Below are 13,442 nucleotides of genomic sequence, written 5' to 3'. Positions count from 1 at the left end.
TGGCTATTGTAAATAGTGCTGCAATGAACATTGGGGTGCACATGTCTCTTTGAATTATGGTTTTCTCAGGGTATATGCCCAGTAGTGGGATTGCTGGGTCATATGGTAGTTCTATTTTTAGTTTTTTAAGGAACCTCCATACTGTTCTCCATAGTGGCTGTATCAATTTACATTCCCACCAACAGTGCAAGAGGGTTCCCTTTTCTCCACACCCTCTCCAGCATTTATTGTTTGTAGATTTTTTTGATGACTGGGCCTGTTGTCTCTTTTTTAACACGTGTCTATAGATAACAGTTATTTTGTATTGATATCAGTTACGTATAATTTACAGAGCTGTAAGATAGTTCCTGTGGAATCAAAAACAAATAACCTGGCAGGGTCTTCTTTAGATTTTAGACAATGCAGTTTTCCCCTGACATACATTCTTACCCCTACATAATCAAACTAAAACAAAATAACCTCTGCTCCCACTCATGAATAGATGTAGTTCCTACACTTGTGATCTTCGGAGTGATGGGGGGACTGTCATTTACTAAGTGCCTGCTATGAGCATTATTTGTCAATTTATTCCATCTTCGAAACAGCCCCGTGAAGTAGTTGGTGGTGTTCCCATTTTACAGATGAGAAAGTCAAGTTCCCAGAGGTTAGAGACACAGCTAGTAAGTGACAGAATTCCAGTCTGTCCTTCTGTCTCCAAAGTGTACACATGTGCGCGCGCATGCGCGCGCACACACACACACACACACACACTCTCTCTCTCCCTGTGACAACTTGCTAAAAGTAAAAACTGTAGAAATTCTGTGTATTTTTTTCTTGATTTTTAGGTCACTGTCAACCAAGGTGGATCTCAGGAGTGGCCTGGAAGAATGTGCAATGGCACTGAACTTATTTCTAAGTAACAAATTTACAGATGCCTTAGAATTGCTTCGACCATGGTAATTAACTTTATTTCTTTTAGATAAAATATATTTTTTGGATGCTTTTGATGATTCTGTCTCTGATATCATTCTTGTCAGTTAATTTTTCTGCACTTCCTCCTGAATATTTATAAACTAATTTGGTTGAGACCCCTAAATGTTGATTAGTTTTAATATCCAGTTAAGAAATCTGTCTTTTCAACTTTAATTAGTAGAGCATTTCTGATTCTTTCTCCTCTCTTAATTTCTATAACTTGTTCAAATAGTGTCATCTTATTAGTTTCATAGAGCTTCATTTGGCTTTCTTCAGTGAAATATTTTTATGGCTATTCCTCTGAAACTTAAATATCATTGAGAAAAGTTTCTTTTGAAATGGGCATGGGTGGACGTCCCTGGTGGTTCAGTGGTTAAGAATCCACCTGCCAATGTAGGGGACATGGGTTTGATCCCTTGTCTGGGAAGATCCCACATGCCGCGGAGCAGATAAGCCTGTGAGCCACAACTACTGACCCTGTGCTCTAGAGCCCGGGAGCCACAACTACTGAGTCTGTGCGCCTAGAACCTGTGCTCTGCAACAAGAGAAGCCACTACAATGAGAGGCATGCACACCACAGCAAAGAGTAGCCCCTGCTTAACCACAACTAGAGAAAAGCCTGTGCCCAGCAACGAAGACCCAATGCAGCCAAAAATAAATAAATAAGATAAATAAATTAAAAAAAAAAAAGAAATGGGTGTGGGAAGAACTAAAATATGGTAATCTCAGATGCTAAAAAGAAATTTAAGATAATAAAAATCTTACTGGGACTCCCTATTTATGTGATAAGTCACTTAGGCAGTTTCATTTCAATTAATAGTACCTGTTCATTCTGATGATGTGGCAGCAAAACCTATGCTTAGCCTTCTTACTGGGCCTCACTTTGACCCCATTGTCTACCTGTACAGTGTGACTAGAGATCGGCAGGAATAATCTTACCTTGTGCCTCCAAACACAGTGTCTTACTTGGATGCTTAGACCTCAGATAATAATTTCAAGACAGTTATGTGGGCACAGAGTGGGACTCTCATTCCTTTGAGGAGTCTGTAGGGTGAGCAGGGTGATGTGACTCTGGTCATTGCCTTTTGAATCTTAGAAATTAATGTGCCTACTGAGGCTGTGGTAATTCTCAGACTTAGAAGAGCTGCGATCAGTTAGCATTTCAGAGGTTAAGAACAGATGATAAAATAGATGGTGAAGTCCCCGGCCTACGGAAATTGCCCAGGGCTGTGTCCACCCAATGCTTGTCTCACATCCTCTACCTCAGGGGTTCCCAACTCTCGGGCCACAGACAGGTACTGGTCCATGGGGTGTTAGGAACTAGGCCACACAGCAGGAGGTGAGTGGCGGGTGAGAGAGTGAAGCTTCATCTGCATTTACAGCCGCTCCCCATTGCTCGCATTACCACCTGAGCTCTGCTTCCTGTCAGGTCAGTGGTGGCATTAGATTCTCATAGGAGCGCGAACCCTACTGTGAACTGCGCATGTGAGGGATCTAGGTTGCGTGCTCCTTATAAGAATCTAATGCCTCATGATCTGAGGTAGAGCTGAGGGGTGATGCTAGCATTGGAGAGCGGCTGCAAATACAGATTGTCATTAGCAGAGAGGTTTGACTGCACAGAGACCATAATAAATCAATGTGCTTGAATCATCCAGAAACCCCTCCACCCCAACCCCTTTTGTTCGTGGAAAAATTGTCTTCCACGAAACTGGTCCCTGATGCCAAAAAGGTTGGGGACCGCTGCTCTACCTTGCCTGTATCTGCCTTTTTCCTTCTGTCCTTCTTGGTCCTTCAGACCTCTCTCTCTGTCTGTCTCTCTTCATCTTCTGTCTCTATATCCCTCTGTCTTCCTCTCTCCCTCCCTCTCTTTCTCTCTCTGCCTGTTCTCTCCTTGTCTCTCCTCTCTCAATCTGCCTGCCTGTCTCCTTTGTTTTTTATTCAAAAAGTCTCCATTTTTTCTCCTTCACTGACACCCAGCTGGTCATAATATGGAATGAAAATAAATGACAGTCTTACACTTAGTCAAGTTTTATATTCTCTGATCTTTATGCATGTTTCACTGTTAAACATACGTTTTTCCCACTTGAATACTTTTTTTTCTCATTGGAGAAGCTTTTGGTTTAAAATGTGGGGTTTATATAACATTGTAAATCAACTACACTTCAGTAAAAAAATTTTTTTTTAAATGTGGGCTTTAAAACCACAATTGCTGATTCACTTTGGGCTCCTCTTATTCCTTTATCTTTCTTTCTTTCTTTTTTCTTTTTTTGAATAGCCAGTGCCCTCGCTGTTTGGGACTAACTGCAAATTACCAAAGGATGTTTAGACTCTTTCCTGGGGGGAAAGTATACTGTGGCTTGTGTTTGTTTTGCAGAGCAGCAAAAAAAAAAGTATTTAAAAAGTGTATTTGAATTAAAAATAAAACCATGTATTAATATTGTAGATCTTATAAATAACTAATTAACATAGCTTAAGAAGTTTTGAGGAAAGAGATGGTGAGGTTTTCATAGCCTGAGAGTCTGGGATGTGCCATCCAATCAGACTGAATGTCCTTAAGAATCGAACGGATAACTTGATAATTTGAATTATCCAGAACTTTAATCAGGATTCCCAGATAATGGGATTAGATTTGGTAAGAGATCTACCATGAATTTTTGTCTGGGCCCTTTGTGGCTGACCCAACTTAATGCAAAAATCTTGCTTCCTCGTGGCCTCTGGCTGGGAAAGGGAGGGGATAATTTTAAACAAGACTTACCTTTCAAAAAACATATCAGAATTTCTCTGTCACAAACTATATTTCCAGTGGCCTTTATTTTAGCACTTATTTCAGAGCAAAAGACAGCACACTGCTTCTTGTGCAACTGGGAAAAATTGGGTTTGCTTTGAAACATTTTCTAGGAAATGAGTCAGCAGGCTGCCCCCTTGTGCTCAAACAGGGAACAGCATATGCCGCACTCTGCTTCAACCTGGAAAGTTTCGTGCTGCCTGTGTGGGCTTGAATTGGAAAGTCCTCAGGAGTTTGAGTTCTTTAGGGCATGTCTTTCATGGTCCATATTATTTCAGTGATCATGGTGAAGGAGTAAAAGTCGTTACTGTGAAAGTCACTTCATGGATTTACTAGAATTTCTTTTGATTAGTTTCAGATGAGACCTGAATGTTTTTCAGTTGAATTGAAATGTAGTAATTTCCGTGTTCTCCCCAGGGCTAAGGAGAGCATGTACCATGCCTTGGGCTACAGTACCATTGTGGTGCTGCAGGCCGTCATGACCTTCGAGCAACAGGACATCCAAAATGGCATTTCTGCCATGAAGGACGCCTTACAAACTTGCCAAAAGTATGAGCTGAGTAATTAAATACTTGAGACACGCCTACAAACCTTTCTGTCTGTGTGACAAAATGCATGCGGTTAGCCTGACTGAGAGCTCTGTTGGAAGTTGGCCACGGTTATAGAAAAGGACTTGAGCATCACAGGTTCCTGGCCTCATGTAGTTTTATGTACGGGAGATAAAAATATTTCCACTAAAGAGTTATAGTAGGATGCTGGGATGGCGGGAAACGTGGCATCTATATCTTCCACTTTTCTTGTTGGTACTTGAACTACCGAGAAGGGCTGAGGATTTCAGTGGGATTAGCAGCAAGCATCTCTCGGGGTCCCCCTGGTGGAGCGTTTAGGTACCACGTGCCAAGACAGGCCAAGCAAGGAGCATTCTTCTTTTATGTGGGAAATGCTGCAAAGTCAGAAGGGAGTCTTTTATTTGTCTAAATGGACATATTTAAACACTTTTGCTTGGTGTAAATGACATGGAATTTCAGTTTTATTTTAATCTTTGTGTGTATAGGAAGCTCCTAGCAAAAGCTGTTAACTAGCATTGGTGAATTTTAACATTGCTGAAATTATGTCCTCTTGTAATTATGTTTCCAGCCCCTCAAGGGAAGAGAGTTTCAAAACACTTCACTCTAACTCCATTCTTAACCCGTGGCGAGGTGACCCTTAACAACAGAAATACTGATTTTAGCCATAGAGACCAGGGAAGGTGCATGACAGGGTTAGTATTGACTGTTATGTGTATGTTTGTCCATGCACTTGTTCAGTAAGCTTGGATTAAATGCCCACAGGATGCCAGTGCTGGGAACTGGGTGTGCAGGGTTCAAAAGAGTGGTCTCTGCCCCAGAGATTTTAGGGTTTAGAGTTCTGTTTTGGTGACTCTTTGGTGTGATTGTGACTGAAATGAACGTCAAATGAAAATAAGCTTGATTATTGTTATTTTTTCTTTCTGCTTCCCATCTCCCCTTCTACTTATTCTCTGTAGATACAGGAAAAAATGCACAGTCGTAGAATCTTTCTCAAGTCTTCTTTCTAGAGGATCATTGGAACAGCTGACTGAAGGTAAGAGGCATTTAAAAGGTTTTTTTCCTTTCTTTGAAAAACTAAAATGTGGTCATGCTCATAAAATTCAACACTTAAGTGTATAATATAAAGTAAATGGAATATCTTTTTCCCTTCCCCATAATACTCACCCTCTAGAAGTAACCACTGTTAATAGTTGGTTTTCAAGCCTTGCAGACTTTTCTGTGTACAAGTACAAATATATACAGAAGGTACACATAGGATTTTTGTAGTTTTTCATGTATTTTTCATTTTTTGCTAATGTAGAATCATGTGATACATGTTATGCTACAATGTAATTTTCGGCAATTGACTTTTTCCATGTCAAGACATATAAATTGTACTTCATTTTATTTAATAGCTATGTGGTATTCCTTAGGACAGGTGCCATCAGTTACTTACTTTGTCTCTATTGAAGGGCAGTTACATTGTTTTTTTCGCTATTACAAATAATGTCTTCATGCATTCTTGTGAGTATTTCATAGGATAGATTGCTAGAAGTGGAATTACTGGGACTGTTTGAAAATAGAAAACATTTATAGATATTGACAATTTTTTCTCCAAAAAATTAGGTCAGTTTATATTCTTACCACCCATGTACAAAAGTTTCTATTTTTCCGCAAGCTATTAATTTTTTCCTCAAGGTCAAAGTAATTTTGATACCTGTAAAATAATGATGATGTTTCACAGTATGGAAGATGTTTGGTTTGTGGACATTTAGGAATATTCAAGAATCCAGGAATATCTGCAGCATTTGATCAGATGGCTGGGAGGAAATGACTCCTTTTGTTGTCAATTGCTTGATATTCCACAGAGATTAGGGCAGAAGTTCTATGATCAGCCCTGTTTTATTAGTGTTATTCTCTAGTCAGGATGGTTTATAAGAAAGGAGCATCCCAGTACACCTGTAGAAGAGAAAATAGCATCTTTTAAATAAGGCCATTTTAGAGTAAAGCTTCTGCCGTCCAAGGAGCATTTGTGTCTGTGTTGTTATTGTCAAATTTGTTCTCTGGAAGAGGTAACACAAAATCGTTAAACTAGCTGTAGCCGATTAAGGCAGGAGCAATTCTGGATACTTCTGTCTGTCATTCCTAGTGGTCAAGTGTGTGCCAGACACATTTTTGAGTGTGTTTCATTATGAAGTTTTGTTTGCTTTGTTAGAAGAGTATTATCAACTTGTTATGGACATTGGAGAACTTGGGCTCACTAGAGTGTTGATAACAGAGGATTGCAAGACTTGTTCCAAAAGGTATGATGCTGGCCCTGCAGCTGTCATACAGCAGAGTGGATTTCACTGGTCCCTCCAGGCAGCTGAAGCCCATCATCTTTTTCTCCAGAAACTGACCTCCAAGGACCCTTAAGAGTTTATTTATCCCCTTGATTTCAGATAGACTATGTTTTCATATTTTTCATCTTAGGGCCATTTATATAAATTGGCCCCAGGAGACCTAAAGTCCACTAAAGTAGGTCAGTGGGAAATTAAATGGGCCCCAAAGAAATTTGACTCATTTATATTCTTCTGTTTTTCTCTATATGGCTTCTCTCCAGTGGCCCATTTCCCCTGCCTCCCTTTTTCTTTGCAATATAAAGCCTGGCATTTGAGATTCTTTTTTAACCTTAGTTTACAAAAGAATGGCATGGTATTATTGGTATAAATATGAATAATAACTTAAAACATAATCATGATAATGCCCTATTTTTTATTTATTTATTTATTTATTTTGTGCGGTACGTGGGCCTCTCACTGTTGTGGCCTCTCCCGTTGCGGAGCACAGGCTCTGGCCGCGCAGGCTCAGCGGCCATGGCTTATGGGCCCAGCCGCTCCGCGGCATGTGGGATCTTCCCGGACCGGGGCACGAACCTGTGTCCCCTGCATCGGCAGGCGGACTCAACCACTGCGCCACCAGGGAAGCCCAATGCCCTGTTTTTTTAAAGGCACTCTCTATGTGTGAGACACTGTCCTTGATGCTTTCCTTAGCATTGTCTAATCTAACTTGTGTAACCTCCTTTTTATAGACTAGAAAGTGATGTTCAGAGAGATTAGACAAATGGTCCAAGATTACCTGCTTAGCAGAGCAGAGTTCAAGCCCGATCTGCCTTTCCCTAAGCCACATACCCCACACCTTCTCCTGTAGTTGGGTAGAAAAGGGCACAAAATGTGTCACATATGGATGATGGAAATGTTGAATTATTTCTATGTTAGACATCTTGAAAATAGATGGCACTGTTCTTATCTTTTTATTCTGTCTTTGGGTATGGCATATTTATAAGTATTGAAAAATAAACAGCAATGAGATACCACTACACACCTATGAGAGTGTCCAAAATCTGGAACACTGACAACACCAAATGTTGGTGAGGATGTGGAGGAACAGGAACTCTCATTCATGGCTGGTGGGAATGCAAATGGTACAGCCACTTTGGAAGATAGTATGGTAGTTTCTTACAAAACTAGGAGCTGAAAACTTGTGTTAACCCTAAAATATGCAAATGAATGTTTATGGCAGCTTTATTCAGAACTTGTCCTTCAATAGGTGAATGGATAAATAATAAAGTGTGGTACATCCAGACAGTGGAATATTATTCAGTGCTAAAAAGAAATGAGCTATCAAGCCATGAAAAGATGTGTAGGAGCCTTAAATGCATATTCCTAAGTGAAAGACACCAATCTGAAAAGGCAACCTGCTGTATGATTCCAAGCGTATAAGATTCTGGGAAAGGCAAAACTATGGAGACAGTAAAAAGGTCAATGGTTGCCTGGGGATTAATAGGCGGAACACAGAGAATTTTTAAGGCAGTGAAAAATACTGATACCATAATGATAGATACATGTCATTATACATTTGTCCAAACCCACAGAATGTGCAACACCAAGAGTGAACGCTAATGTAAACTGCGGACTTTGGGTAATTATGATGTGTCAGGGGAGGTTTGTCACTTATAACAGATGTACCACTTTGGAGGGCATGTTGATAATGGGAGAGGTTATGCGTGTTTTTGGGGGAAAGGGATATATGGGAAATCTCTGTACCTTCCCCTCAATTTTTCTGTGAACCTAAAACTGCTCTTAAAAAATAAGGTCTTAATTTAAAAGTTATGAAAATAAATCAGAAAAATTGAGGGGAAAATTTATTCTGAAATAAGGTTTATTTAGACTTTGATGTCTGAAGGCATGCTTAGCTGGCACTTCAGTGCATAATGAAGATATTTCCTTCAGTGAACTGAGGAATTTATAATTAAAAGATGTTCTGGTAGGTACCTATTTGTAAATGCCAAATGTCTAATTTTGAGAGCTAAGGGCTGCCCAATATAAATCAATCAGAGTGAAGAAATAAGACTTTTATAAATTAAATTGCATTTATTCCTAATGAGTTTGGCTGTTGCTGCAACCCAAACAGACTTTGTGTTCAAGGGAGCATGTCAAAACATTGTGGATTTAGGCTGCACTTTGTTTTTCCTCTTGGTAATTTCCATTTCCATCCTTGAATGGCTGGTTTTCTGCAGGAGTGAGGATATTTAATTAAACTTTTTGTGAGTTTAACATGGGACACACCCATTCTTCCTTCCTCATGGCTGGCATATTGCCCTAAATGGCTTTCAAATTGCCTTTAAAAACCAACGTTTATATACAGTGCTTAGGATGTGCAAGGAATTTAATACGAAGATTCCTTACGCGCAGAATGCAGAATTCAAACTTTCTTCCCTTTTATCTCTGGCTTCTTGTTATGTTGTTTGTGCTGCTCTTTGCCTTGTCCATCTTTAGCTTAACTCTGATCCATCTGCCCTTCTGCTCAGATCTCTGCAAGGACTCACCATTGTCTACCAAATGAAGCCCAGACTCTGATATTCAAGGTCGTCCATAATTCAGCCCCGACTTACGTTTCCAGGCTCATTGCCCTCTCGTCCCTGTACACACCTCGTGCTTCAGCCAAAGGTGCACCGCTGGACTTGCCACGCAGGGCTCCGTGCTCCTTGCCTTTGCTCGTGTTGCTTCTCTCCCAGCAGCCGCTTCCCTGCCTTCTTGGCACACGCCCCAAGCCAGCCATCTGGGTTACTGAGCAGGCTTTCAAAGTGAATGATTACTAACAATTCCCACTTTGTTACAAGTTTCCCTGGAAAGAGGATATTCAAGTGAGTCTGTAAAAATAAAAGTTACCAGTTTTTCTCCCACTGAACACACGGAGAAAATTCAGGGGCACACTTTGAGGTGAGGTGTTGCGAAGGACGGAGACTCTGGCTGCTGATGCTGCCAGACTGCGCAGGGGCCACAGCTCCTCAACTTTGGCCTGTTGTGCGTCTGGCCTCATCTTATGCGTGCTGTGGGAAGATCTTAGTTGCATTGTTGCTTCTTTGTAAATCAGCATTTGGAATATGAGCGTGGCAGGAAGGTGAACCTGTTTGTGAGAACTAGTAGTGTGTGTGAGTGTGTGTGTGTGACAGTGTGTATGTGTATGTGAGTGTGTGTGTGTGTGGTCAGGAGGGGTCCTGTGTGTGTAAGTGAAAGAATAAAGCACTAGTTCTTATCCAGTTAGATTCAACAATGTTCCCATTAACACAGAGATACCCCGTTTTTCTGTTACTTACATCACATAAAGATGTTCTACTTTCTGAACTTTTGGCAAAAAGCATGACATGGACCAAGGGCAGTAATCTTAGTGAAAGTAGCTGATGGATATCGAGGGCTTACTCTGCCCAGTGAGCTTCACAGGCAGCACCTGGTTGAATTCTTCAGCTCTGAAGTAGAGATGTCATTAGCTGAACTTTAGGAACAAGGAAACCAGCAGAGAGAGGGAGGGTAGCTTGCTCGAGGTTCTACAACTAGTACGTGACAGGGCCTTCCCTGCCACCTAGGCCGTGAAATACCCCAAAGCTCATTTACTTAAATAACACACCAGTTTGCATCCCATGGATAAAACGGGAATCTGCTGATTTTGTTTATGCAAAAAAAAAAAAAAAGAAAGAAAATGCAAAGATTTCTCCCTCCCCAATCTCTGCAGGTATCATGGATAGGCCACGTGTTTTGGGGCACTCCACGTGTCCCGGGGATACATACATAGTTTTATGTAACCCTTTTGTGAGTGCCTTGTTCCTGCACTAGATATCTCAATGATCCAAATAGCCCCAAACTGTGCTAGTGTGAACTTTTTTACATCAAGTCATCCCTGAATGAGGAGTCATGAGTTGGGTATGCAGGCCAGTTCTTTTTCCTAGAACCCTAGGGAATTACTGCTTTCTCTTCAAGTTAATAGCATGCCTAAACCATTGTCATGACTATCATGCCTTCATGTTTTAGAAGGTAGGATTAGTATATTTAAGTTAGATTTCCAATCTATAACTGTGTTAAACTTGCCTGTTCCTGTTAAGTTAAAAGATAAGTGGTTTCCTTTTTTCCAAGAAGTGCGTTTACATTTTGGTTTTTACATTTTGGTGAGCTGAGTTTGGGTCTTTGACACCAAGGGCCTGGCTCTTGGCAGTTATATGTGAATGGAGCCAAAGATAACTTCCCCAAAGCATTTCATGCATTCTGGAAAATTCTTGCTCAGGGCCTGAGAACTGAGGTCATCATTCCACTTTTATGGAAGCACCAAAGCAACCTAGGTTTTTATTGTCTCCCTTGGGCTCATTTATCTACCTGTCTTTTCTGAACATCTCAGAGCAATTACTGTGGATATGGGATTTTCCTTAATATATTTTTATTTGTTTTTAATAGAGGAAATGCATGCCGAAATCTGTTATGCCGAGTGCCTCCTACAGAAAGCAGCCCTCACGTTTGTGCAGGTAATGAACATTTGGCTTAGAATCAGCGTCGCCCGGGAAGCCTGCCAAGTACAACATAGAAGAAATGTGGCTCATTCTATGTCAGTGCTTCAGTTCCTTTGACTTAGAGTTGTAGTGAAAGATATTTGTTATTACTGATAAACTTTGGCTGAAAGAAGACCCTGGGTTTTTTTTTTTTTCCTACTCGAATGCACTTAAAATTCTGTTTCGAACTTCGCTTTATTGGGAACCGCTGCCTTTTGAAGAAGCTGTCTTGCAATTACCTCACCTAATTTCAGGATGCTGCTCTGTGTGAGAACTGTGAGGTTATCCCTCTTTGTGCTTGCTAATGGTGGAGGGCTGCACACAGGAGTGACAGGCTGCAGGAGGCTTCAGCATCCTTGGCTGTTCCCTTCTTGCATCAGATGCTTCAGCAAAGCTTAGTTATGCATGCATCGAGAGCCAGACTTCCCATGTATACCTCAGATTTTATTTCCCCGCTCTTTGTATTTTCATTCCCCTTTCTTTTATTTCTTATTTTGGAAGAGCAGTTAAAAAAAGTCACTAAACAAAACAATGACTCCTTTTCTCATGGGGCATTTAAATTTCACCTCTAGGAATTGTTACCACCAGTACCTTGCCTGTCATTGTAGCTTCCAGTTCTTCTAAAAAATATGGATTTTAACATGGTGGCCACACAGGTGGTGGTGATGGATACAAGTTGGGTAGAAGTGGGGTGGAGATTGTAAGGGGGCAGAAATTCAACTGTAAGATGGAAAATCTTCCTCAATCTCAATGATTTACATTGAATTGAGAGTTGCTTTTCTCTTTTTCTGGAGGGTGACCTCTTAGGTTGGATTCTGGTTAAGTAAAATTAAGTCAATCTGGTGTAGGGCCCTGTTTCCTAAAACCCCACCTATTATGAAGGCTGGTTGAAAACCACAGTCTTACTGCCTCAGTAAACATAAGGCTAGTCACGGAGGCCCCCAGTTTTTTCTGATGTGTTTTTCAAATGATAATTTGATAATAAAATCATTGATTTGAAAGTTTTTTGTTTTTTATGTCTGGGGGGCTTGTAGTTCAACATCTGGGAGATATCCATGGTTCCCCTCTTCCTCATGCCTCTGTATCCAGCCAGGCTCGTGGTCGTGCTGCTTTTACCTTTCCAAGGTTTATCAGCTCCGTCTCTTCCTCTTTATTCTGACTATAATTGTTCTAGTGGGTGGCTTGTCAGCTCTTCCCTAGACTGTATGGCACCCCAGGGACCTTCGGTCTGTAGTTTCTCTTCCCCTCCAGCTCACTCTCCATTGTGCAATTGTGCACCCTCTCAAAGATGAGAATTTCACCTGGTCATGTCTCTGCTTCAGCATTTAGTAGCCCTCATTGACTATGGCAGTGGTTCTGTATCAGAATATCACAAATGGGGAAGGCTTTTTCTAACCAAACTGGTATCTCCCCCCCCAGTTCCCTACTCCCCTCTTACCAATGTCCTCAACTGTTACTGGCAGGTATGTTGCATACTTGAGTGGCACAGGTACAACACAGGTAGCTTTCTTATTCCTTAGTCATTCCCTTTTTTTGCAGTAGGTTTCTGCAGCAGTGCTGAGTTATATAAGCACAGATGGCCAAGCCAAGCACACCAGGATCTTTAATGCTTCCCTGAGGGTTGTTTTTTTTTTTTTTTTTTTTTTTTTTTTTTGCTTGCAAAGTTCATACCTACCTTGTCTTCCTTCCTTCAACTGGTTACTTCCCAATCTTTTTTTTGTGTGTGTGTATGTGTGTGCTTTAAGCATTGATGCTTCCAGGAGGCTTTTGTGGACCTCTTCACATCCCCGCCCACCTTTGTGCTGTCATGACATCCCCCACATGTCTCCATCCATGCACGTCTCCATCCCTTAGCGAGTTGTGTTGCTTTTGTCTGATTTTGTGTTTGGGTGCCTGCTGTAAAATAGGCATTCAGCAAATGCTTGGTGAATCCTGAAATGAAATATTCTTATTTGAGGCAGATTTGAATCCAATTGAAGAAATTCTTTCCTGGCCAGTATTGGAACTTGTGTAACCATAAGATTCCTTAAAATCAGAAAATAAACATTTAAATTGCATAGTGAATTTTACATTTATTGATTCTTTTAATAATTTAAATATTAAGTATTTAAGTAATTGATGACATTAACAAACTAAAATTAGTTCTTCTTTTGTTTCAGAAGGATGCTCAAGTGCACAGGAAATCAATACCAGAGCATCTTTCTGATATTAACGGACTAGAAAAGCATGGGACTATCTCCATTAGCACCTTCTATTAGAGTAACATCTTTGATATGCTTTAATAAGAGACTCTTGGAATCCT

At 40.7% G+C, this 13,442-nt stretch overlaps 1 protein-coding gene across 1 annotated transcript in view; it reads left to right on the top strand.

The window, feature by feature from the left end:
- The window catches only part of TTC39B (tetratricopeptide repeat domain 39B), a 135,131-nt gene that overhangs the window by 78,679 nt on the left and 43,010 nt on the right, over window positions 1-13,442 (top strand). Inside the window, 4 exon segments of the mRNA XM_007465648.1 lie at window positions 825-935; window positions 4,154-4,285; window positions 5,262-5,338; window positions 11,049-11,116. Of these exon segments, the coding sequence (XP_007465710.1) occupies window positions 825-935; window positions 4,154-4,285; window positions 5,262-5,338; window positions 11,049-11,116 (388 nt within the window).

This window comes from Lipotes vexillifer, unplaced genomic scaffold (genome assembly GCF_000442215.2).
Source record: "Lipotes vexillifer unplaced genomic scaffold, Lipotes_vexillifer_v1.1 scaffold31, whole genome shotgun sequence".
NCBI classification, from domain to species: Eukaryota; Metazoa; Chordata; class Mammalia; order Artiodactyla; family Lipotidae; genus Lipotes; species Lipotes vexillifer.
The sequence above is the reverse complement of the archived record's forward strand: the minus strand, read 5'-3'. Positions and strand labels throughout refer to the sequence as shown.